Genomic DNA, 25,850 nt, shown 5'->3' with positions numbered 1-25,850 from the left:
AGACATGCCCATCGGGTCCGGCCGTTTGTGAACTGTCCGCTGTGGGCTCTGGTGCTCTCCGGACCCTGCAGTGCTGGCTGTGGTGTTAGGGAGCGGGAGGAGGGCTGTCTGGGGGCCGCACGAAAGGCCAAGCGAACCCCTTGGCAGAGATCGAAGCCTCCCCCTCGGCGCTGCCATCGGAGCGTGTTGGTGGCTCGCGTGGTTCTCTGCTGCTGTGACTTGTCTGTCGGCGGTTGTCGCCCGGTGCCTCAGCAGGCGATGACTTTCAGTTCATTTAATGGGATTGGGTTGTGTGAAGCCATCCTCCTTGCTTCACTCTCTTGGGGATGGATCAGGGAGGGTGTGTACTCAGTCCTATCATCATGGCTCTTGCCACTTCTGGACAAAACAGAAGCCGCATAAGCCACTTCTAGATCTAGTCCCGGTGCAGCCTGAGGCTTCTCTGTGGCGTGGCTGATCCACGTTCTCGGGGTGGGGGGGCAGTAGGAGGGAATTCCCGGCTGTGTCCCTCCACCTTGTCCCCAGACTCTACTTGGTTTTCTCAGTCACATATTTTTCTTTATTTTGATGTAACTATGCAGGTCATAAAATATTTTTCTCTTATAAATGATGTGCCAGGAACAATGTGAGCTTTGTGTTTGTGTTTTTTTGCTGCAAAGAATTACTTGATTTGATGTCACTCCTCTGAATCAGCCCTGATGATTTTTATCTCAACATCCACAGTACTAATGGTAAACGGGAATCTCTACCAATGTATGATTCGTGGTAAGGGAGCATGCAGAAACCCGTTTGCTGTTGCTTCATCCTGTATGAGCTCCCAACTGCGACTAGTTTGCTATACCTCCTCACCTCTTTAGATGCTTCATTAGGTTTCTTTTTGGCTTCCGCAAGATAACAAGGTCAGATCAGGTCCGAAGGCATCAGAAAGGAAGCTCTGTCGGCCCATCATGGCTCAAACGTTTCTACCCTAGTGTGTGACGTAGAAGCAGGTCAGCGGGGGCCTCCTGGCCAGCAGTCTTCAGGGGTGCGTTCACCCCATCATCGTTCTTCACCGTTGGGTGGTGAACCGGCTAACTTATTAACTAGCTTATCATATTAATAAAAATGCCCTTTTAGTAAAAATTCATGTCCTGTCACTCTGCATGGCTTTCGTCATCTTGTCATCAGTCAGGTGTTAATGTGAATTCTGATATGTCGATGATCCTATTACTTTTGGTAACGTAATGAGCGTTATAATAAAGAACATTCAAGAGTCTGCTTCTCTGAACACTTTTTTCATAAAGATGAGGCCATATCTCGTGTGGAGCAGTTTATTTCTCATGCTTTTCTGAGGCGGAATTGTGCGGATCTCTCCTGACTCCCTAATTTTCAGATTGGCATAAGAGGGTGGACAGGTGTCCTCAGAGCTGTGGGATTTTCGCGGGTTTAGTTCCCGCCCCTACGGCGCTTTCGCTCCTGCCGCTACCTCAGCTGAGACCCCGTTGTGGCGGATAGCAAGTCTCAAGAGCCCTAACGGGTGCTGTCGACTTACAGCTCCTTCGAAAGTGGTTTAACTTCTTCCATCTATATTAAACTACCGTTTCTGAATTTTATACCATTGCCAATCAGTATCAAATAATTTGACAGCTATGATTATACAGTATCTTCTGTCCTCCAGTTTTTCAATCATATATATATATCTCATGTCCCAAATTGCTGGATTCCTCCAGGACTGGCACTATCAATTTTTACACATATATTTTTTGGTTTTCCCCTGAAGCTCTTATCACAGTCCTGACCACTTGATGATCTCTCGGGAAATGCCCACTGGTATCTTCCTGATAACAGGACATTCATTGAACTGCATCCTGTCCTCCCACAATCACGGCAGGTCACCCCGGAATGTCTCCATGCACCCCCACCGCATTTTTTAAAGGAAAGATGTTTGGTTCCTCTGGACAGTCAGTGCCAGGCCACCCTGTGCCCCGTTGTGGGGGGAGGTCTGAGAGTCTGAGAACAAGAGCAGCGAAGCAGGTCTCCACACGCGCTCCTCTGAAAGCCCATGTCTGCTCCGAGGTGCACGGGCCAGACCTGCCACCTCTGGGCACCCGTGGGGACAGAAAGCTGTCACTCCGCTAGGTACAAAGGCGAAAAGTAAACTAGATGAATCATAAATTAATACAGCATTCAGTGACATAGTTTGAGGACATTGTCTTAAAAATGGGAGAATCTCCAGAAGTTAAGAGTTAGCAGCTCATCCGTGAGTCGGGTACCGAGTGTGTGTGTGGGGGGAGGGGTGTCGCTAAACAGAAGCCTAGACGGTGAGGCTAGCTTGCCCGCGCAGGAGGAGCCCACGGCAGGGCACAGACAATGAAGGGCTGAGCTAGGACTTACGATGCCCGCAGTCCGGACTCCAGGTAGCTGAGCGTGTGAGCGCGCAGAGTACAGGCAAGGGGCCCGCCTAGCACGCCGTCTTCGGGGCATTCGTATCCGTTAGAACCACGGGACAAGTGGCAGGAGTGCTTCCGCACTCTGGGGTGGCGACAGGAGCCTGTTGGCAAACGTTACCTGTGTGCCAAGTACCCTGCGGTTTCTGTAGGAAGCCCCAGACCAAGCGGCGTCCCTGCGACCCAGCAGAGCCTCGCCACTGTCGTGGTCTTTGTGCACCTGCCCCTCCTTTCGGCAGCGTAGTAAGCGTCTCATGGAACTAGCGCTCGGGGTTCCCTCCGTGAGCAGTATTGGAGAGCAGTGCTCGGGAACTTTCCCCGAGTTTTAGTCCACAGCTGCCCCTCATGTTTAGCATCCACGACTCGTTTGTCTCTCCTCCTCTGATGCCCCTCACGATGGCTCTGGGCTAATCCCCAAGAGCAGTTAGGAGGGAGGTCTCCACTGGAAACTTGCTTTATATTGCTGGTAGCTCTGCAGCGTGGACGGCTCTAACGATATAAAATGATGATTTGCCTATTTTTTAAGTTATACTATCTGTTAGTGTTCAGATTTGGGAAAATACAAAAAAGTTGAAATAAAGGAGCTATTTGGTGTGAGGGTCCCCACACAACAGCGGTTTAAACAGATCAAGGGAAGAACGTCCAGAAGGCTTCCTGGGGAGGGGACAGCCACCGGTCCTGCTCTGCACCCCCGCGGGATCTGTGGGCACACAGGTTGGGACTGGCCAGGCTCGTTCCATCATATTGTAATATGCACGCCACTTCCCTTTCATGATCAGGCACTGATAAATAATACCTATAAGTACCTGGTGCTGAGATTTTCAGTATTTGTTCAGAAACACCAGATGCTTAGCTAATTCTCCTTTTAAAGAGTAACGATCTGAATATTTTCTTTTTTAATCTTTATAGAGTAACTCTTAGTTCATGGGACACAAAGTCTAAAAAGCCATGTAACTGTACCAAATCCCAGTGTCTGAAATTGTAAGTAATCACAAATCCTTCATTATTAAATAGAAATAAGGTTGTTTAGAAGTCAGTACGTGGCGCAGTCCGGACGAGCGTCAGCGGCTCGCCACGCACAGGCTGCGGCTGAGACCTGCCCCCGCGTCCGGGCTCCCCGCCAGCCAGAGCAGCGAGACGCCGTGCCCTCCGCACAAGCCTGGCTCGCGTCTCTTGGGATCCTCTTGACCGACTGGCTTAGTAAAGGACCCCGCCTGCACCTCACGTGGTGTGACTTTCTTGGGTTTGGGTTTGCATCTCCGCCCCTCGGACGGGTGCTAAGCGCGGCACTCTTGCGGAGCGTTAACTGTGACATTTCCACATCCTAGTTTTTACAAGTTTGGCGGACTGGTTCACTCAACAGTGAATTGTCTCAGAAAAATTCTCCCCCAGGGATGCCAGCTCGCAGGAGGCTCGGTCGGGGGGTGGAGGGGGTGGGGTACACAGTGTGGCTGACGCGGGAGGTGGCCCCGGCGTCCCCTCCCGCCCTGCCACACGTGGACATTATTCCATTATTCGTGTCGTCTGCCCGGCTCTCGGCTTTGCCCAGTGTCTGCCCCGAAGGCCTGCCTGGCTTTAAAGTGACACGTTGGAGGGGGACACATCCTCATCGTGATGGCTAACACTGTCTCCACGTGGTTTTTCCATTGCAGAGCTCCTGCTGAATCACTGAGAGCCCCACTGAAGGGACAGGGACTTAGGGGTGCACGAGTGGGTCCAAATCCAGAAGTCCGAGAAACTTGGTTCACTGAAAAGACAAATCCATTTTGTTAAAAAAGCAATGCTGAAATCTAGGGTTGACTGTGTGAAAACACTTGAGCTGTCAGTGGTTTAGTCTGTGAACGCGAGCCATACACCTCTCTGGACGCTGGACACACCACGAGACCACTAACCTGCAGCTCTGGGTGAGGAGGAAGGAGAACAGAGGGAAAAGCCTGGACCGTGTGACCCGCCCAGATGGAGACGTCCGATGCGGTGGAGGACAAGGTGGTGGTGTGTAGGGTGGACAGAGCCAGGAGGGGAGCAGGTCCTGTCCAATGGGGCTGCCAAGCTGCAGTCTTGTTTGGGTACTGGGGAGACCAAATGACCCGGGAAGCCTAGAACGAGGGGTAGACAATCACTGGGGATGGAGGGAGGTAACCCCTAAGGACTCGGAAGTAAGGTGGGGCGCCAAGAAGGGTTTCACTTATTGATGACCCCACAATGGAAGGCCAAAGAAATAGCTTCCTGCCTAGAACAGCTTTCCAGATGAATGGGCGACTGACGCACCAGAGAAAGAACTGGCTGCCCAGGTGGGCTCGGTCAGCATTGGAACCAAGGAAAAGGAGGTGCAGTGTGTCCCGTGCTGTCCCGAGAAAGGAGGCACTGTCTCTGAGGGACACGGGCACCGCCTTCTCAAGAGAAGTGTCGCGTGCCAGGTACAAGAGGATCCCGCCCTCATGTCATACTTCGGGACCCCGCACCTCCGATGCCACGCTCCGCACGTCGCCGTCTGGCCAGCGATCTAGCTTCCTCCGTAGCTCCACGCTGGGAAGCCGGGGCCTGGAGCACTGTGAGCACTGGAACGGGATGTGACCTCCAGCAGAAATTCACAGGCGGCATCCCGATCAGTCCCTCGTGGTTTGTTGACATCAGTCAATCACTGAGAAACCAGTGATCTCCGGAAAGATTGTTTTTGGAGAGGCTAAGGAGCGGGTAAAGTCACCCACCCAGGCAGAGCCAGCCGCGAGGTGTCTCAGTGGCAGACTGCTGGTGTCCCTGCCTGTGCCGCAGGGGCTCGTGCTGGGGAGCTTCGGCAGGGAGCGGGTGTTGTGGACCGTCCATCGCTTGCTCCATGAGCACGTGCCCTGACCCCCCGGGAGAGCCTTCAGTAGTCTTTACTCTTCTTCTCCCCACAACTAAGTCATGCTCTTAAAGCGATGTAATAGTTTTCTTAGGGCACATTTGTCCTGCTGTATTGAGAGTATCGATAGGATAAAGGTCAAGAGGGACTACTATTAACTGGCCATCAACGAAGAGAAAAACACATTCTTGTATTTTTTGAAAATCGCAGTGATACATGCACATGCGTAAAAATCAATGACTATAGCAGATTACAATGGGAAGTCATAACACCTTGCTCCCTCTCTTCCCATTCTCTGGATTCCTCCCCGGAAGGAACTGTTTTATTGACTTCGGTTTTCAGGCTTTCAGGGGCGATTGTCTACCGCCTTGTCGCTGTGGTAGAGAGAGTTTTCACTCTGCAACCGTGTGCCTCCCTCCCTCCTCCAGACAGAGCTCCCCCACCCTTGCTCGTTCCTGTCCCAGTTACCCTTGAAACTTTAGATAGTGGACTTCAACCTTTTCTTGTGGTTTCATTAGCCAGCAAAGGTTGGGAGTTATTTTTAAATGATAATATTAGTCTATATAATTAAAATGGTATTGATGTAGATTAATAAAAAGGTAGATAAGTGTTTTGTAATTTTTTTATTGAAAATTTATTATTTAAAAATTTTTAAGATTTTTCATGTAGTTCCCTTCTATCTTTCCACTGCAGCTACGTAGGACTGTCTTAACATTTTTTATACATTTTTTTATACAGTGAGCAATGATTTGCTTCATAATTAGTTTATAAAAGCATTGATTGCAAAAGCCACTTTTGTAACAGAATTTTTTTATATAGGCTGTGACATAAGGTGTGGTATTCCAGACCTCGGGGCAGTAACTTCGCAGAGTGAGGAGGGAGGGGTGTTCTCAGGGAGTGGAGAGAGGTCCCTTCCTGTGTCATGAGCATACTCCCTAGAGGAAGAACCAGCTTTACGAGCGTGGATGTTTTCCGGGACAGTTTTAATTAGTTCTGAAGTATGTTTGTCAGCAAATCCAAGCAAAGTTTTTTAAATATCCATTCCGATTCAGTTTTTGCTGAGATACTGGGTGGGACTTGTTGGGAGCAGTTATCCTATCCACATTGTTTTTACCCTAATCAAATCTAAATCAAGATTTTAATCATAGATTGGGCAGTCTCTAATATTGGTTTTTCAAATGGCCTTTTGTCTCTGATTTGACAGGTTAATTAATTATAATTAATTAACCAGAATCCTGTGGCTAGAAGATCAAATCTGGGTGATCATTTTGTATAGTCTCTTGTTTCTTACTTGTACCTTAGATTCCTTCTTTTATGTTTAAAAATATTAAATATTTAATTCATATTCAATAGCTCATAATTCTAATATTTAAAGTCTTTGCTTGTCTGATTCTGGTGTTTTCTTCTCTTGATTTTTCACTCGTTATGGTTTGTTATCTCATGTATTTTGTATTATAATAGCTGGGACTTTATATGTGGGAATTCTGAGGTTGACCTGAGGGTGCGTTCCTACAGAGAAAGTGTGTGTGCTTCTGCTTGGCCTTGGCGGCAGTTCCAATTTGGACAACTTAAAAGTTTTCCTAAGGCATTTTTTTAGGACACACAGTATGAGTTCAGATCTCAAACCCAAATGAGCCCCCTCCTCCCAAGCCAGTGCCCAGATGGATGCATTTTCTTGCCTTTTCTTCTGCAGGACCTGTTTTCCAAGAGCGCTCATTCATCGGGTATAGACGTTCCACTGTTCAGCCTGAAGCGTAGCTCCTGGAGCTGACCCCCTGCCTGGGCATGTCCTAGGCTTTGGGCTGATGTATGTAAAGCACTTAGAGCAATGGCTGGCCTACTCTACATGTTCTTAAAAGTGTTTGCCATCCCTATGTCACCCGCCCCACCCCCCGCCTCCTCCGTGCAACAGCTAAAACCAAAGCCTCTGGTTGTTGGGATCAGCAGACGCCCGAAGACGGCTGCGGGCTTCAGCTTCAGCTCACTCCTTTGAATTTTTATTTCTCTTTTATTTTTTGGCCTTGGAGGGGTTTCCTTAAATATTTTACAGGCCCAAATATGCATCTAAAAAGGTTTTAAATATTTAATACCAATGTTTTAAAGTGTTTTAAAGAATTTGTCAGGATGGCCAATGAATTAATAAGTTTAGAATACATGTCATCATCAGTCTTTTCAAACCCTTTAAGACTCTAAAAATTCTAGGATACAGTGTGTCTGTGTCCAGAGTATATTCTTGGACAGGATGTTCACCTTCTTGTCAAGTCGCAGAGTAGGATTACCCAAAAGCGTTGAGATGTTGCCAGCACTGAAGCTCTGCCTCGAGGCCAGCACCTTTAACAGAGTGACGCTCCTTCGGGCTGTTTCACAGACAACAGAGGGGCCACCAGACCTCACATGGTGGCTGTGGTTTCCTAGGCAACAGTAGGAGTAGACAATGGAAGGGGACAGTACACATGCCTAGAACAAGAACACATAGACTGCGTACAGTGGTGGTAACAAAGCATGGACTTGGAGTGTATTCTCAGCGATCACCGTCCACACTGATTCATCAGCCAGCCGGCAGTCCGACTTTCTGCCATTCGAGACTTGGAACCCTGAGGTCTGTCTCCACCCAGTCTGTGGAGTGTGGGAGCCCGAGACCACAGAGGACAGTGCTTTGCAAGCTCTCCTGCAGCTGCCAACTTGAACAGAGCCGTTTGGGCCTTTTCGGAGAGGAAAGCAATTTTGCAGAGAGGGGAAAGTCCACATAAGTGGTAAGAAAGGGAGTGGGAGTTCACTTGGGGACCAAGGTGTATGTCCTGACCCAACACATACGTTTTCAACCCAGACAGCACTCTGACCCCGAGCAAAGGGCACGGACAGTTGTAATTCTCGCGAAGATGAGGACTGTGCACAAGATCTGGTATCTACTGGGTGCTCAGTACACACGGCTTATAGTGAGCAGGAACTTCTGGTGGACAGAAGTTTTAAATTTAATGTAGTCAAAATTGTCACTTGTCTTTGTTCAAGAAATCCAGCCATATCCCAAGTCCAAATAGTTGTGCTGTTAGAGTTTGTTCTAAAGTTTTAAAGTTTGCTTTTCTCCTTTGCAGCCTTAATGTACCTGGAATTGGTTTTTATGAATAGCATTAGGTAGGGATCTAATTTCATTTTTTTTCCCGTATGTACAACTAGTTGTCTGGCACCGTTTATTGCAAAACACAAATGTAGTCCCAGTGATGTGCAGTGCGTTTCCTGTCGGCTGTCAGGGTTTGATGTCTGTGTGTGGGTCTGGCTCTGGGCTCTCGATCCTGCTCCATGCACCCATCCCACTTCTCAGTTACAATGATTCGTCTGTGGACTTCCTTCACTTTTGTACTTAACCTGTCTGCGAATAAGGACCATTGATATCTTTCCCCATCTTTATCCTCTTTTCCTTTTTCTTGCCTGATCGTGTTATGAGGGTCTCTTCCACAGCCTCTACCATGTGGGCCACCAGCTCGTTTGCTCCTGGTTTCCTAGCAATACTTCTAACATTCCCTTGCCCTGCCCTAAATAAGATATTTGCCGTAGGTTTTTGAGAGCTATTCTGGGCTTAGATGCTGTAGAACAAAGACTGTGAACTACAGTCATCCCAGGGCTTGTGTGGCGGCTTCGGCTTCAGTGTGTCAGCCTCCCCGTCAGCAGCTCTGCCACCCGGGGGGGCGCCTCCCCAGCTGCCACCCTCATCTTCATTCCAGCCACCCAGGAAGAGAACAGAGGGTGCGGGCACTCTTCTCACCTTTCGAGGCATAACCAGAAATTGCCCAAATCACTTCCACTCATGGTCCGCCGGCCAGAACCTCGTCCTGTGCTCAGACCAAGCTAGGTGGGAAGCTGGGGAACGGCGTCCTGAGTGGAGCCACCCACGTGCTCAGCTGGAATTGCTCCTGCTGTGGAGTCGGGGAAGGTGGCTACTGCCGAAGGGCTGCTTCTGCTTCCGTTTGCTTCCGCTCCTAAACTGGCATTCTGTTTTATTCTTATTATAAATGATGGGGAATTCTATCAAAGTCTGTTTCCTGCACTTATGGAAATGATCACTGTTTTCTTCTTTTAATCTTATACTATGATCTATTACAATAAATTTTCTACTGTTAATCCACCCTTGTACCCTAGGGATTGAACCCAAATTGATCAGGATTTTACCTTGTTGTAAACACTGCAACATCTGGTTCTGGTTTTCTGATATTCTGCCTAGGACTTTGCATCTTTTCTGGAGTGGGGTAGATCTACAATTTCCCTTTCTCACACGTCTAAAATTTGGTTGTGGTATCAAAACCAGTGTTTTGTATTGCCTAATACAGTGCACTATCAGGCTTCCCTCCCCCCGCCCCAGCCTCTTCTGTGAAGCCTCTGAGAAGGTCTGTGTGGGGTGGCCCTTGTTTGTTCTTTGAAGAGTGATCACCCTCTGCCCATAAAACCATCAGGGCCGGGTGTATTTGTGGGCTGGAGTAGGAGAAGGGGAGAGGCTACCCAGTCACTTTCTCTCATTGCTATAGCTTTTTCTAAGTTTTTATTTATTCTGGACTCCATGTTGATATTTTGCATTTTTCTTGAAAATCGTTGAATTCTCTAAGTTTTTAAATCTACTTGTATATTCCTGTTTATATATTCTTATGTTGTTTTAAAAATTGTCTCTGTCTCTGTAGTTACAGCCTTGTACATTTTTTTAAGTTTCTGCTGTTGTTGCTTGTCCCTTTTCTTTTTCTCGATCCTTCCCACGGGAAGTTTGTCTATTTTCTCAGTCTTTTCAGGGCATCGACTTTTGATTTTCTAGATTTTCTTGCTTAGATTTCTGGCTCCTATTTCAGAGGTACATTAAGTTTTGCTCTTTACTATTTCTCCTGCAACACCTGTTTTATTTTACTCTCCTGTCTTGCTAGCTTTCTCTGCTAGTGCTTCTTTTTTATTTTTTAGGAAATGCCTTTAAAACTTTAGAGCAGCCCCCTGCAATGCTTTTAATGCAACTACAAGAGTTGGTAGGAGGTGCTTTTGTTGTCATTCACTTGAAATATTTTTAAATTGCCTTTGTAATGTTCTCTTCACTCATGAGTTGTTCAGGTGCACGCTTCACAGTATCCAGATATGTATGTAGATATATGTTTAAAACTACATTTTAATTGTTAATTTTTTACTTTGATTACACTGTGGCTAGATAATGTGGTCTATATGGTATCAATGCTTTGAAATTAATGAAGACTTCCTTTATGACTTAATGTTCAATTGATTTTTTAAAATATATTAACTTTAAAGACATATATTCTCTATGTGTTGGATGTATTTACTACGCATTAGGTCAGGCTTGTTAATTTTGGTGCTTAAATCTGCTAAATGTTCATTAGATGTTGTGTGATTTACCTGTTTTTGATAAAAGTATGTTAAGACCTCTCACTTGGTGGATTTGCCTACTTTCCCCCTATAATTCCATTTTGGTTGATATGTATTGGGTCTAGTAAAGGGCATTCAAATCCACGGTTGTTGTATCTTTTTGGTGAATGCTTCCATCAACTGTTAAATATACCTGGGTATCCTGTTGCTTTTTGCCTTAAGTTCTTTCCTTGCCCCCATGTTTTTTAAGTTTATGTTGACCCCATGTTTTCTCTGGTTGGTGTGAGCAGGCCTGCGCCCTCTCTTCCCTTTCTGCACACACGTTCTATGCGGTGGGTTTATTTTAGGTGTGTCCTCTGTAATCTGACTAGAACTGGATTTAAAAAAAGCAAATCTAATAATCCACATCTTTTAATAGGCTCCTTTCATCCATTTGCATTCTTTTTGTCATTACTGATATATGTGGACTTATTTGTACCACCTTATTTTTTTGAGGTTTTAAAATTTAAGTTCTTTTTTTTCTAGTCAAATGGCAGCATTCCATACATACTTCGTACAGCTTGTTTTTGTGTGTGTGTGTGGTAAAATATACATAACAAAAAACTTAACCATTGTAACCAATTTTTTTAAAAGATTTTATTTATTTATTTGACAGAGGGAGAGAGACGGTGAGAGAGAGAACACAAGAAGGGGGAGTGGGAGAGGGAGAAGCAGGCTTCCTGCAGAGCAGGGAGCCCGATGCGGGGCTCGATCCCAGGACCCTGGGATCATGGCCTGAGCCGAAGGCAGACGCTCAACGACTGAGCCACCCAGGCGCCCCCCATTGTAACCATTTTTAAATGTACAATTCAGTGACATTAATTGCATCCACCAGGCTGTGCACCCATCACCACCACCCATTTCCAGAACTCTGTCATCATCCCAGATGGAAACTCTGTAGCCCGTAAGTAACTATTTGCCCCTCTCCCCAAGCCCTGGCAACCTCTGTTCTACTGTCGCTGAATTTGCCTGCTCTAGGGACCTGATATAAGTAAAACCATACAGTATGTGTCCTTTCGTGTCCGGCATCTTTCACCCAGCACCCGTGGGTTATCTGTGCTGTAGCGTGTATCAAAACTGCCTTCCTTTTTAAGGCCCAGTAATACGCCATTGTACGTATGGACCACATTTTGTTTAGCCCTTCATCTGGCAATGGACATATGGGTTGTTTCCACCTTTTGGCTCCTGTGAATAACGTTGCTACGAACATTGGTGTACAAGCATCTCTTTGAGTCCCTGCTTTCTATTCTTTTGGGTAGATATGCCCAGAAGAGGAATTGCTGGATCATATAGTAAGTCTGTGTTTTAACTTTTTGAGGAACTGCCATACTGTTTTCCACAGTGGCAATACCGTTTTACAGTCTCACCAGGAATGCACAATACCACTTTATTTTGTGTTTTCTGATTATAGTTTTTTTCTTTGCTTCTTTTTGCCTGATACATGTTTTAGGAAATTAGCACCGATGGTAAAGTGGAAGAAGTTGAAAGTGAGATTAGTTAGGAGGCTATCACAAGAGTATAGAAGAAGTGAGAAAGACCTGAACTAAGGCAGGGATGGTGGCAATTAAGAACAAAACAGAGACTTAAGAGATATTTCAGACATATACATTTACTCATTCATTCCACAAATATTTTTAAATTTCTGTGATCTCAGGAATGAGAAAGACTGAGATGAACAAGATAGTCATGGTCCCTGCCTTCTTGGCACTCACAGTCTAAGGGGGAGATGGACATGAATAAAATAATCATATACATAAAGGTCAGAGTGGAAATGTGGAAAATGTGGCAAAAGAGTAGTAGTGGGTGTGTGTGTGTGCGGGGGGAGTTGACCAAGTGTGAAAGCCAGGGAAGGCTTCCCTAAGGAGGGGTGTTTGGATGAGGAGAGTTAATCAGGTGGAGGTGGATTGAAAGTGGGTGGCTAAGAATGTTCTAGGCAGAGGAAATAGCACATGAAAAGGCCCTGTGGCAAGAGAGGGAAGGTCAGGGTTCTAGGAACAGAAAGGAGGCCAGTGCCCCTGGTGAAATATTGTTTACATTCCAAAATATATAAAATAATCTAAATGTTCAATGTGAAGAGAATTATTAACTGAATTATGTTGCTGCTTTAGAAGGGGACACCGTGCAGTCACTGAAATGGTATATAAATCTATGTATGTGGGAAACACTTGCAATATTGATAATAAAAACAAGTTGTTAGAGTGATTACTGATACTGATAAGTAATAAAAACATACTGAAACAATGTTTAGAATATGATCTTGTTTTTGTTTGTATGTAATATGTAATCAAACAACATATGTTTATTTCAGTATGTATAGTTTTAGAGAAAAAATCTGAAATATGTTCACCAAATGAACATTTCTAGGGAGTGGAATTCTGAGTGATTGTAGTTTTTTCCTTTTTGCTTATTTATATCTAAAAACTTTTCTTCAACAAATGTGATTTACTTGTATAAAGATAAAATTAAAAAAAAAAAAAAAAGACATTTCTGAGCCAGAATCAGTAGCCTTGATAACTCCTTGGGCGTGGGGAAAGAGAGAAAGGTAACTGTCAAAAGGGCCTTGGGATTATCTTAGTGGTGGGCGGGAGAGGATCACAAGTTAAGGCCGGACACACTGAGTTGGAGGTAGAAATGTCTGACCAGAAGTTGGAAATGTGGTTGTGGAACATAAGAGTGTCACAGCTGCTGAGACAAACGTGCAGTGAAGAGGTCCTTGCATCTCCAGTAAGGAGGTTGTTGGTTGCCTTTGAGAGCCAGTGGGTCAGAGAAGAAGGTCAGAGTGCAGTAGGATAGAGGGTAGATGGGTGACGAGAAAGGATAAGCAGCAGATGTAGATAATCCTTTCATGATGTTGGTGGAAGAAGCAAATGAGCATTTTAGGGTAGGAGACAGAGTAGGTTGCATTTTAGGGTAGGAGACAGAGTAGGTTTGGTGACAGAGATTTAAAAATCTTCAATGTAAAATTTAAAAAAGCAGAGGGGCAAGAGTTAATCAATAAACCAATCAGCAAAGTATGTAGAACAAGAGAAGAAATGTGCCCAGCCTGGACCTCGGTGAATAAGCATAGTTTGGGTATAAAATTCTAGATTGTCAGTTTTCCTCTCAGAGCTTTGAAGATATAATTTTTGCTATTTCCCATCATTTCTAACAAGAAGTAAGCTGTCAGTCTAGATAACCTGTCTTTTCTCTCTGGGGCTTTTAAGATTTCCTTCTGTCTTTCTTTTTTCTTTGTGTTTATCTTTTTTGGGGGGGTGCTTAAATTTCTGAAGTCAGAGGATCCACAACTTTGAGCAGTTCTAGAACACTCACAGGTGTCCTCATTCCACAGCCTCTTCCCTTTTCCTCTTCTATCCTGTAATGCTGACCTGCCACGTGCTACCCCCTCTAACTATGCACCGTTCCTCTTAACCTCTTTCCTGTGTTTTTAATCTCTTTGTCTTTTTATGATGTGCCTTGATCTAATTTATCTTTCAGTTTACCCTTTCTCACTTTTAATTTATTCTTATCCAGATAACACACAGAGTTTTTAAATTCTATTTTTAAGTAATTTCTACACCCAACATGGGGCTCGAATTTACAATCCCAAGGTCAAGAGTCACATGCACCAACAACTGAGCCAGCCAGGCACCTCGACACATACAGTTTTAAAAGCCAAGGAATTATATAAGACCTGTGACAAAGAATGGTAGTTCCCTGACAATTGTCCCTTATTTTCTGATCTCCAGAAATTTTCAGCTCTTTAAACAGAAGCTTTTAATATTTGTCTCCACATATGTAAATAACATGCCTGCTTTGCTAACTTTTTGGCTTTTCAGTTTTGGCATAATCTCTTGTTTTTGTACCATGGAAGATGTGGGTTTGGCTCTGTTTCCTCCCTACACACACACACACACACACACACACACACACACACACACACATTTCCGACACCCAGACATCAGATATATGTGGTTAGATCAGTAGTAAGTGTTTATATTTCACAACTAGGAAAACACTACTCACTGCTGGACCTTGATTAATTTCCTTTCCTGCACATCTTCATCTTTTCCCTTGAGTTAATAGTTGGTACTTAGCTTTCTATGTACACGACAATAATTTAACCCTAAACTGCCCTCTGGGTGTATAGCTGTCTTCCCATCATGCTCAGACCTGTTACATACTCCGTTGTGTGGTCGGAGGAAGCCTTTCTCACAGCCATTCGCCTGCCCCACTCTGGACGGTGTGGCTTCCAGGCCCATCGACAGCTCTGACCTCGGACTTTTCCTCTGCGACCACACCAAGGGCTTCCTTTGCTTGCTTCTCAAGTTTGATTCCCTGGTTCCTGGATCCCGTTTGTCTCCTTCGTCTAACTCACTGTATCACTTGGTACAGCACATCCTCCGGGAGCATCCTGAGAGAGGGTGCATGGAGATCTTCTTTCCAAAACCCCCAGGTCTAAACATGCCAGAGTCTGTCCTCACACCTAGACGATTATTTTGGATTGGATAGTTGGATTTCCAATCTCAGTTCAACTTCAAATGTTGAATTTTTCTTCAGAATTGTGAAGGTTTTCTTCATTTTCTTCTAGTGTCCAGTGCTGCTATCGAAATTTTGACATTATTCTTGCTCTTGCTCCTTGTGTGAAACCTGTTTTATTCTTTCTGGAGCCTCATAGGATCCTCTCTTTGTTCCCTGGGCTCTGAAACTGGACGGTGAAGTCTTGCTTTGGGACTCTCACCTCTTGGCAGTCCTTTTACTCTGCAAACAAGTGCCCGTTAGTTCCGAGAAATGTTCTTAAATTATCTTCTGCCCTTTGTTCTCAAAATTCTATCTTTCTAGACCTCTAATTACGTAAATTTTGGACTTAGGAAATGAATCCTATGTTTTTCTTTCCCCTATTGTTTTTATTTCCCTTTTTGGGGGGGACAGGGGTCCTAGTTTTCACATCTTCTGTTAAGATAATCCTCTCTGTGATTACTTTTTTATTTTCCAGAACATCATTTTTATACTGTTTTTTTAAGTATCATTTTCTTGTTTCTTAATCTGTCCAAGGCTGTTGGTACCCCTACTCCCACTAGTTTCCTTACGCTGGACAGTCGGTTTCTTTAAGCCTCTGTCTTTCATGTCAGAAGGTTTCCTGAAATGTCTGCGGATCTCTGGCTGTCTCTCCACTCACATTTAAGAATGAGGCATAAGCTGCCTGGGGACTTGGTGGTAATGACTAAACCATCTATTGGGAAACCTCACTGTGGGACTCTTTCTCTCTGTATTCTCTCTTGAGCTGGTCGGCGTCTCCAGAGAAGGCTTTTCCAATGTGATGCTAGGATTCTAGGGGCCAAGTAGAAGAATCCTGTGGGTCTCAACATTCACCTCTCCTCCTTTGGTTCATTGTGGTACGCCCGCCCTCGATTGTTTTGCCCTGGAGAGTGATTTCAGTCTCTTGCCACAGTGGTTGGTGGAAAGGAGGAGGGTGCTGGAAAGGGGAGGAGCCTGGGGGCTCACTCCCTCCTAATTAGAATTTCAACCAATTCTCTTCTCATCCCACCCTCCTGCCCTCCACTCCAGAGCAGCCTGGGACCACTGAGTCCAAGTCTTTAGAGCCGCTTCCTCGCTCTCTCCTGCTGGCTCAAGGTTCAGGGTTCTTCAGTCTGCTGTCCAGAACTCTCTCTCCTCTGCTTTCCAGCCTCCGAACCTCTGTCATCTCTTCCCGCTTCCGTCCACCCCAGTGGTCAGGAAGCCTTAGGAGACATGCTCATATTTCCCCTGGGCTTCAGAGAGGGATGTATCTCCACTCCTTCTATGGAGTAGATTTGTGGGAAGGTTGTCTTTCAAGGATCCATGCTTTATGTGGGTGGAAGGGCGATGTCTCTGGTGCAACTCCCACCTTTGGTAGCCCAGACTTTGTCTTCTGTCTCCTGCATGAGCAGGCTCAGGGTCACTGGGGACCGGCAGATGCCCCAGGACGACACTTGGCGGCTACAGAGCTCTCCCCTCTGGGTTCACAGTTTCTTCTGTGATAATCTCTTCACCTCTGATAATCTCTTCTACTTTCCTCTTGGCTCGACATGCATTTTACAATATTATTTAAAAGAATTAAAACAATAAATATTAAAAGAATAATGTTTAGGAATTCTCTAATAGTAAGGTTTCTACAAACATCCAGTTGCCTGACATGGGCCCTCTTGGCATCACGCAGCACTGTATGGGAGACACATCCATGTGATGTCCCTAGCTCCCCTGGGCGACCCCTTGAGACTGGTAGGTTAGATGCCACAACTTCCTTTTTATAGCTCAAGACGCTGGCTGACACATAACCAGATAGCATGGGGGCCTGGTGGCCGAGCTGATATCACAAACCTGGATTTGAAGCTCTCTTCAATGACTCATGCTCTCAGGAGGGAACAGCATCTTCTCCAGTCCCAAACAGGAGCTGTGGAGTGGCTGATGAACTCCCAACATCTCTCTGGGGTGCAGGTTGTAGGGAAGATGTTGGGAGTCCTTGCCTCAATACTGAATTTTTACATGAGCTGAGGACAGTGTCTTACCCCTGCCCGTGCTGAAAGCACGTAAGCCACAGGCCTCTAAATGCCTCTGCCGTACGGCCCCAGAGCAGGAACACTGACGGTTCTTCAAGGAAAACCCGTTCTGTCACCAGGTAATACCTTTATGACCTCCAGAATCCCAGGGCACAGTGGACACGTTCAGGGAGAGGTTCGGCTAAAAGCTGTTCTGTAGAATCCGAATTCACAAACAACCCTTTTATTATAAGAGAGTATGGTAGCAGTCATTTCGTACGTGTGTTTCTTCCACCATTCGTCTCTTCCTCCACACGTCGACAGGGGGTGGAAGTAAGATCAAACCCAAGCCAAGTTCAGCGTCCAGGCCCCATCCGTTTTCACTCATAGTCAAGGTCTGGCCAAGAAGAGAATTCCGCTTCGGTTGTGTGGGTGGACTGGGACCGGTGATGGCAGATGGCTTCTGCCTGCCAACTGGGGGTGCTCCTGGGGGAGTGTCAGTGGGCACGGAGGGGCAGGAGGTGATGGAGAGCAATGGACAGTATTTTAACTGGTTTCTCTCTCCTCTGTTAGTCACTGGAGAGCATCATCCCAGGTGTTCTAGTTTTCATAAAAAAGGAGTCAGAATCATCTAGATAAAAGTTGTGCTGAACTGCAGCATGCTGGCAGGCTCTCTTCCTGCGTGTGTGCTCTTGTCGTCTGCTCACTGTGCCACCCGCACCTTTGACACGCTGTGTTATGCTTCACAGGTACTGTGATTGCTTTGCCAGTGGGGACTTTTGCAACAACTGCAATTGTAATAATTGTTGTAACAATCTGCATCACGAAATCCAACGGTTCAAGGCCATTAAGGTAACAGTTTTTTCACTAAATACATGCATTCTAAAAGTGTTTAAAGGTGCTTGAGATATGGGGCGCCTGGGTGGCTCAGTCGGATAAGCATCTGACTCTTGGTTTCGGCTCAGTTCACGATCTCAGGGTGGTGAGATCGAGCCCCGTGCCAGGCTCTGCGCTCAGCAGGGAGTCTGCCTGAGGTTCTCCCTCTCCCTCTGCCCCTCCCCCTGCTCACGCTTTCTCTCTCTCTCTCTTTTGCTTTCCTTCCATTTTTTTAAATTAACGTATAATGAATTATTTGTTTCAGGGGTACAGGTCTGTGATTCATCAGTCTTACACGACACCCAGCACTCACCACAACATATACCCTCCCCAGTGTCCATCACCCAGCCACCCCACCCCCCCACCCCTCTCCACTCCAGCAACCCTCAGTTTGTTTCCTAAGATTTAAGAGTCTCTTATGGTTTGTCTCCCTCTCCGGTTTCGTTTTGTTTCATTTTTTCCTCCCTTCCCCTATGATCCTCTGTCTTGTTTCTCAAATTCCACGTATCAGTGAGATCATATGATACATGTCTTTCTCTGATTGACTTATTTCGCTTAGCATAATACCCTCTAGTTCCATCCACGTCGTTGCAAATGGCAAGATTTCATCCTTTCTGATGGCTGAGTAATATTCCATTGTATATATACACCATATCTTCTTTATCCATTCATCTGTTGATGGACATCTGGGCTCTTTCCACAGTTTGGCTATTGGGGACATTGCTGCTATAAACATTGGGGTGCAGGTGCCCCTTCGGATCACTACATTTGTATCTTTGGGGTAAATACCCAGTAGTGCAATTGCTGGGTCATAGGGTAGCTCTATTTTCAACTTTTTGAGGAAACTCTATACTGTTTTCCAGAGTGGCTGCACCAGCTTGCATTCCCATTTCTCTCTCTCTCTAAAAATAAATAAATCTTTAAAAAAAAAATACTTCAGATATTCACAAAACCATCTCTGGAGACTCCCAACCAATTTCAATATTGGGAAAATGCAGAGTGTTGAGGAGTGTACGATGAGTAGGACTCGATTCCTGAAGGTGGACCAGAGCTGTCAGGAGCGTGGCAGCCAGAGAAAGATCTTCGTTCTCCGCCACGTGGGATGGCTTCAGGGCTGCAGCACTGTTGGAAGGTTCTCATTGAACAACGTACAAATGTCCACTTTGTCTTGACGTGTGGTTTAGAGATTTGGGTCCTATCGTGTAGCAGGTAAGCCCGAGCTTGTAGAGTGTCGTCCGAGAGGTGTAGAAAGTCCTCTGGTCGGAGAATGGGGCGGAGGCTCTGAGCCATGACACGTGAGGGGAGCATCTGGACTTTCCTCAAGGGGCCAACGGCAGCTCGGGCAGCCCCGCACCTGCTAAAGGCTACATGCAGGAGCTCGCACTTTTCACCCCTACCTGTAGGCGTGAAACATCATCAGAGGAGGGAGGACGGGTAGGCGTGGGGCTGCTAGCCTGCTCTGGGGGCATATTTAGTGCCCCTGGTTTACGAAAGGAAACCAAGGGCCTTCACGTGTATAAACTTGAGACCGTCAGGCTGTGTCATGGTCGGTCTGTTTTGTTTCTACAGTAATTTAATTCCCCTCTTGAATTATAGATAAATCACCTGAAAATATCTTACCCATTTTGATACAGCCAGATCCATGGGACAGAATAAGATTTTAATGCCTCTAAACATTAGTAGCGTAGGATTTTCTTTAGGGTTAAAGGGTATTGTCTACAATTACAAGCATATAAAGTTTTCATTTAAAAGTGTTGGAATTTTCAAGCATTGATGGTAGGAACATAAGTTGGTATAACTACTTGGGGAAATTGTTTGGCAATAGTTTCTTTTTTTAAATTTATTTATTAGGGAGAGAGAGAGAAAGCACAAGCAGGGGGAGTGGGAGAGGGAGAAGCAGGCTCCTCGCTGAGCAGGGAGCTCGATGTGGGGCTCGATCCCAGGACCCTGAGATCATGACCCGAGCCGAAGGCAGACGCTTAACCAGCTGAGCCACCCAGGCGTCCCTGGCAATAGTTTCTAAAGCTGAACCTTTGTAGGTGCTGTGACCCAGCAGTTTCATTCCTAAAAACAGAAACAACAGAAATGAGTGTACGTGTCCACTGCAGATGCCCACAGCGGCCCCAGCCTGGAAAGAACCCAGTGCCTGTCAGGGGCAGAGTTCTGTCATATGGTGGAATACGACACACCGGTGAAGAAGAAAGCAGGGACACCGAGCGCTCCTCGCAGCTGAGTCTCGCAGGCGCCGTGCTGGTGAAGGCAGCGGGCATCACAGGGCATGCTGCAGGGGCCCAGAACAGTGGGAGCAGTCGAGGCCAGCACGGTGGTTCCCACTGGGGCGTGTTGGTGGGGAGGGGTCCTGGGGAGCCTCTGGGGGCTGGACTACCCTCCAACCTGACGGGGTGTAATCCCCCCCAGGGCACATGCATGCTCCATTCATCACGCTCCCCCCCATGGGTGGTGCCCTCCCTGTCCCTCACGCTCCGTGAGAATAAGAACATGCAAACAGGGCAGGCTCGCTCCAGGCCGCTGCTGTCCGAAGGACCTTCTGCAGCGATGGGAGTTCTCGTGGCCTTGGGCACAGACCCTAGCTGTTTCCCTGTGCGGGGAGAGCAGAGTGTAGGTGCTTCTGTCGCTTCCATGTCGCTCAAATTGCATCGAATCTCTTTGCTAATAAAAATATGTATGCATCTGTCTGTCTAGATAGATAGTGGAAAGATAGGCAAACAGAGTTAAACAAGCCAGGATAAAAAGCTGAGCGTGTTGCGTGAGCAAGACGTGGCCCGGTGCTTGAGCCTCTGGGCTGGGCGTGAGCACGGGGACCGGGGGTCGTATCCATCACTGGCCATTTATTACTTCACCTCTCGGCCTCGGTTTCTTCATCTGTGAGACAGAAACAACAATGGTATTCACCCCCCAAGGCTGCTGTGAGGCTTGAAGGAGAGAGCGCACCTAGATCACACAGAAAGGTGCGTGGGGCACGGTCAGTGTTTAACACATGCCAGCTGTCAGCAGAGCACCACGACCCCAGCTGTCCCAGGAAAAAGCGCACAGAAATGCTGGAAAGGAAATAGGGCCACACGGACATGATCATTTTCTTTGCATCTTTAACATTCAGTTATTTTACAATAAATATGTATGACTTTGAAACTCAGGAAAAAAAGAGCAATACCTTTAAGGGTGTAAATGAATTAAAATGAAACAAGAAGGTGACTCACTTTCTTAACTATGGAAGGACACACCGCCTCATGTGGCTCTTCCTTTTTTATTATTTAAATTCAATTAATTACCATGTAATTTATTATTGGTTTCAGAGGTACAATTCAGTGACTCATCACTTGCCTGTAACACCCAGTGCTCATCACATCTCCTGCCCTCCTTGATGCCCGTCACCCAGTTACCCCAGCCCTCCACCCCCATCCAGTCCAGCAGCCCTCAGTGTGCTTCCTAGAGCGAAGAGTCTTTTATGGTTTGTCTCCCTCTCTGATTTCGTTTTATCTTTCCCTCCCTTCCTCTGTGATCCTGTTTTGTTTCTTAAATTCCACATATGAGTGAGATCATATGATCATTGTCTTTCTCTGACTGACTTATTTCTCTTAGCATGAGACCCTTTAGTTCCATCCACGTCATTGCAAATGGTAAGATGTCACCCTTTTTGATGGTTGCGTAATATTCCGTTGTGTCCTGTGGCTCTTCCTAAAGTAGCAGATGGATTAACACGGCACGCAAGTGAGATACCATTCACTGAACATTATTTTTACATAATAAAGTACATTTTGACGGAGTTTTGTGTTTTCTGTCTTAGGCATGTCTTGATAGAAACCCAGAAGCTTTCCAACCAAAAATCGGGAAAGGGAAGTTGGGAGACGTGAGGCCTCGCCATAACAAAGGCTGTAACTGCCGGCGCTCGGGCTGCCTCAAGAACTACTGCGAGTGCTATGAGGTGAGCCGCCCCCGGGGCCCTGGGCTCTGAGAGCGGCCCCTGAGCCGGGGCTCCTTCGCTTCGGGAGCCCGCCGGGAGCGCCCAGCAGAGGCTCCCGCCGCGTGGCCCTGCCCGCCCTGTGGCAGCAGGTCGGGGGCTCCCAGGGGTGCGAAGCCTTGTCCCCAGGCTGGTGCTCAGAGACCAGGGCGGACGCGGGCCTTGGCTGCTGGGCAGAGCACACCGTGGGGCAGAGTGGTTCCTGGGCCTCGGTGTCCGCCTCTTTCTCCCGGACTGACTCACGGAGCGAGTGGAGGGGCTCGCTCTCTCCCTTCATCTTCCCGCTCCTTTCTTGGTGTTGCAGGGAGGGAGGGAGAGAGCAAAGAGCCCGCAGGCCCCAGCAGTGAAGCAGCCGGGAAACCCTTCCTTGAAAGGCCCTCCTTTGGTTTGCTTGCGGTCTTTGGGGGGTACCTGTGAATTTTATTTGTAAAAGGTTGTCCCAGAGGGTCAGGCTTGAGAAGAGTCCTTGTGATTCCGGGGACACACGTTGGAAGCTCTGAGTAAGCAGGCCCAGCCATCCCCCAGCTGGGATTTTGAAAACGCCGTCAAAACTAGTGCAGAGATAACGGAATTCAAGCAGTGAGTGCCCCCCCGCCCCCAGCGGAGCCGTTTCTCACAGCATCTCTGCCTGCTCTTCACCCACTTTCTGGGGGCTGAGCCTCTGCCAGGCGGCAGCCCACGTGAGGTGCGCATGTTCTGCAGTCTCTAGAGCAGACTAGAAATCCTGAAAAGCCTCTTGCTCAAAACACCCAGAGGGGCAGAGTAAAACACAATAGATACCCTTTGATGCGCATCTCTGAGCTGAAGAGAACAGAGGGACACCCCCAGCAGCTGAGACAAAGAGGGAGCCATGCTGTCAGCAGGGCCAGCTTCCAGACGGCCCCCCGCGGCCGGCGTGAGCGAGGGGGTGCGCCCCGGCTTGCCAGGCAGGCTGCCTTGTGCCTAGAGGTCGAGTCCGCGCACGAGCAGGCGGCAAGGGCTCCCCAGGACAGCCACGCAAGGCCGGCCCTTGGGTTTCAGACCCCCCCAGCCGCCCGTCCCCCGCAACAGTGGAGGCAGCAGGACACAGGCCCGCCTGGGAGGGCTGCGGGCTCGGTTCCAGAGCCCCGCAATAAAGCAAATACCGCGCTCGGGCCGGGCCGGTGCAGGCATGCTCTTACCGCATGACGGGGTGCAGCGCGTGAAGTCCAAAACACAACGCACGCACCTTTGTTAAAAATGCTGCTCTTCCTCTGAGCTCTTAGCCACCGTCACTGGGCACAGCTCGCCGGAGCAAACATGAGAATCATGAAAAGTTTGAAATATTGAGAGCACTACCAAAATGAGACAGAGACACGAAGTGAGCAAAGGCCGTTGGAAAACCTGTGTCGACGGGCTTGTTGGACGCAGGGTGGCCACAAACCCCCCATGTACGAAAACACAGTATCTGCGAAGCGCTGTCAGGGGGGTGAGCTGAGAGCTGCGGGCTAGGGCTCTAGGACCCACGCTCTAGTCAGGGCCAGCGCTCCGACCCCCTCTCTCTGCTCGGGACTCACACCCGCACTCACACGCCAGTCTTCGAAACCCCTCCCCGGGTTTGTGTGAAAATTGCAGATCACACACACACACACACACACACACGTGCAAAGAGTTAGATAAGGTCCAAATAGAATGTGTTGTTTTTTGATGAATTATAGGGCAGTCTAATTTTATTGAAGCATTTTATGTTACCAGGCCAAAATTATGTGTTCTTCTATTTGCAAATGCATTGGTTGCAAAAATTATGAAGAAAGCCCAGAACGGAAAACCCTAATGAACATGCCCAACTACATGGAAATTGGAGGGTTTGAAGGCAACCATCATTTGTCACCAACTAAATTCTCAGGACTACCAAAATTCAGACAAGATAGGTAGGTACTGTGAACCAGCCCTCCGAAGAGGGGAAACAGGTTAATTTGAGGAGAGTTAGTTTATACGCTGGAAAGAAAGTGTGTGTGTCTATGAGGGGGTGCGAGGGATGGGGAGGGGGTGACAGTTCCCCTGCTGGACCAGCCCGAGACCCCACCCTGTGCTTCCGCAGGGCGCCCACCGCCGAGACCGCTCTGTCCGGTCTGTCCTCATGGACAGAGTTACCCGCGTTCTGTGCAAGCAGAGGGCCCCGCAGGGATCGCCGACAGGCAGCGAGGGCATGATCTCTAGACTGCGGGTACCTGACCCACTGCTTACCATGTGAGGTGACAGCCTGCCTACTGCGCTCCTTCCTAAAGGGGTGGTGGATCTCACACTAGGTGGATATCATCCCATTGAACTATGTTGAGGCCATGTTATAATCTCAAAGGTTGAGTGATGATTTTACTCTATATTGGACTAGATTTATCCATTTAAAAAAAATGCCTTTCAATTCGATGTCATGGGTGATATCATGATAGAGTACCAGATATCATGTATTCATATGCTTTTGAAAAGCCAAGTTCATGCTTATTTGGTCAGAGACATCAGAAGTACTCATCACTGTGAGCTGCCGAGGTCTTTATCAGTAAAAATTGACCAAACACGGCTTCATGGTCCGTGAAAGTCTGAGCGAAGATGTTCTCTCCCGGTTTCGGGACACGGTGTGTCCCACCGAATGTGACGGAGGCTCCGTATGTTGGAGTCTGGCCTCAAAATGTCAGGACTCGACCTGAGGGCAGCCCTGTTCCTTCATCTTCAACAAAAGTCATTGTGTGTTGTCTGCATAGAGAGATTTTAACCAATCCCAACTCCTATGTCTGTTTTCATCATCCAGCACTTGTCAGTACTTTAGGAGGTTTTCCTAAATTTCTGCGGTTTGAGCACTGTGTGGGTGGCTGTCTAGCGAAGCTTGCCCCTTGAGCTCAGTGGGGACATGGCCGTCTTGTACGACAGGGTACTGCTGACTTTCGAAACCTCGTTCAGGGCTCCAACGGGCATTCGGAGGGGAGGCCGTGCTGACCGTGATCCTCCAAGGGGGCGGTCCTCAGAGCCGTTGGCATCCTGGAGCTCCAGGTGCCCCCGGGGGACGTGGGGCTTCCCTGAGCACACGCATTCTGCACGGAGCTGGGAGCAGGCTGCATGGTGCATCTCTAGGGCCTCGTCTTATCTGAGATCCCTGCCGCTACCCCTGCCCAGCCCCCGGTGCCTCTGAATGGTACGGTGGATCTACTTTGGAGACTCTTTAGAATCTGCCGTGAGAAGGGGGTCAAGAAGCAGACGGGTTGCTTCTAAAAGCAGTGCTGCATCTTGTCAGGATTTCCAACATTAGGAAGATAACAGTAGATTTTACTGGGGACGTTCTTCAAAATACCCTGACGAGGACGTCCCCTCGAATCTATAAGGTATTTAAAACGTGGCGCCAAGGACGCTGGGCTGTAACCGCTCTGTTTCTGCCAGGCGCTCTTCCTCGTGCATCTCCTGGGAGGTGGTGGAGGCCACCTGCGCCTGCCTGCTGGCTCAGGGCGAACAGGCCGAGAAGGAGCACTGCTCGGAGTGCTTGGCGGAGCAGATGATCCTGGAGGAATTCGGGAGGTGCCTGTCACAGATTCTCCGTATTGAGTTTAAATCCAAAGGGTTGAAAATTGAGTAGAGTTACCGTGTAGTGAAGTCAGAATGCATGTAGATTTTGTTTCAATATTCTGAGGGAAAGAAATCTATAGTCTAGAAAGGCTGTTTGAGGAACACGAGGCCGGGTCTGCATCACCGGCTGTGTCCCTAAGGACGGGCTTTCCCTCTGCATCAGGGTGCCGGGGATTTACTCAGAGCGGGTGAGGGTCTTGGCGACCACAACCCCCCTTTTTAAGGAAGTGCGGGGCACAACTAACCGCTGCTGTCTGGCCCTGGGGAGAGAGCGTTGA

At 47.6% G+C, this 25,850-nt stretch overlaps 1 protein-coding gene across 1 annotated transcript in view; it reads left to right on the top strand.

Moving 5' to 3' along the window:
• The window catches only part of TESMIN (testis expressed metallothionein like protein), a 38,675-nt gene extending 13,093 nt beyond the window's left edge, over positions 1 to 25,582 (top strand). Inside the window, exons 7-10 of the mRNA XM_032413801.1 lie at positions 17,897 to 17,999; positions 21,829 to 21,966; positions 23,716 to 23,891; positions 25,390 to 25,582. Of these exons, the coding sequence (XP_032269692.1) occupies positions 17,897 to 17,999; positions 21,829 to 21,966; positions 23,716 to 23,891; positions 25,390 to 25,582 (610 nt within the window). The remainder of the gene's footprint in view (positions 1 to 17,896; positions 18,000 to 21,828; positions 21,967 to 23,715; positions 23,892 to 25,389) is intronic.
• The last annotated feature ends 268 nt before the right edge of the window (positions 25,583 to 25,850 follow it).

This window comes from Phoca vitulina, unplaced genomic scaffold (genome assembly GCF_004348235.1).
Source record: "Phoca vitulina isolate PV1807 unplaced genomic scaffold, GSC_HSeal_1.0 scaffold16, whole genome shotgun sequence".
NCBI lineage: Eukaryota > Metazoa > Chordata > Mammalia > Carnivora > Phocidae > Phoca > Phoca vitulina.
The sequence above is the reverse complement of the archived record's forward strand: the minus strand, read 5'-3'. Positions and strand labels throughout refer to the sequence as shown.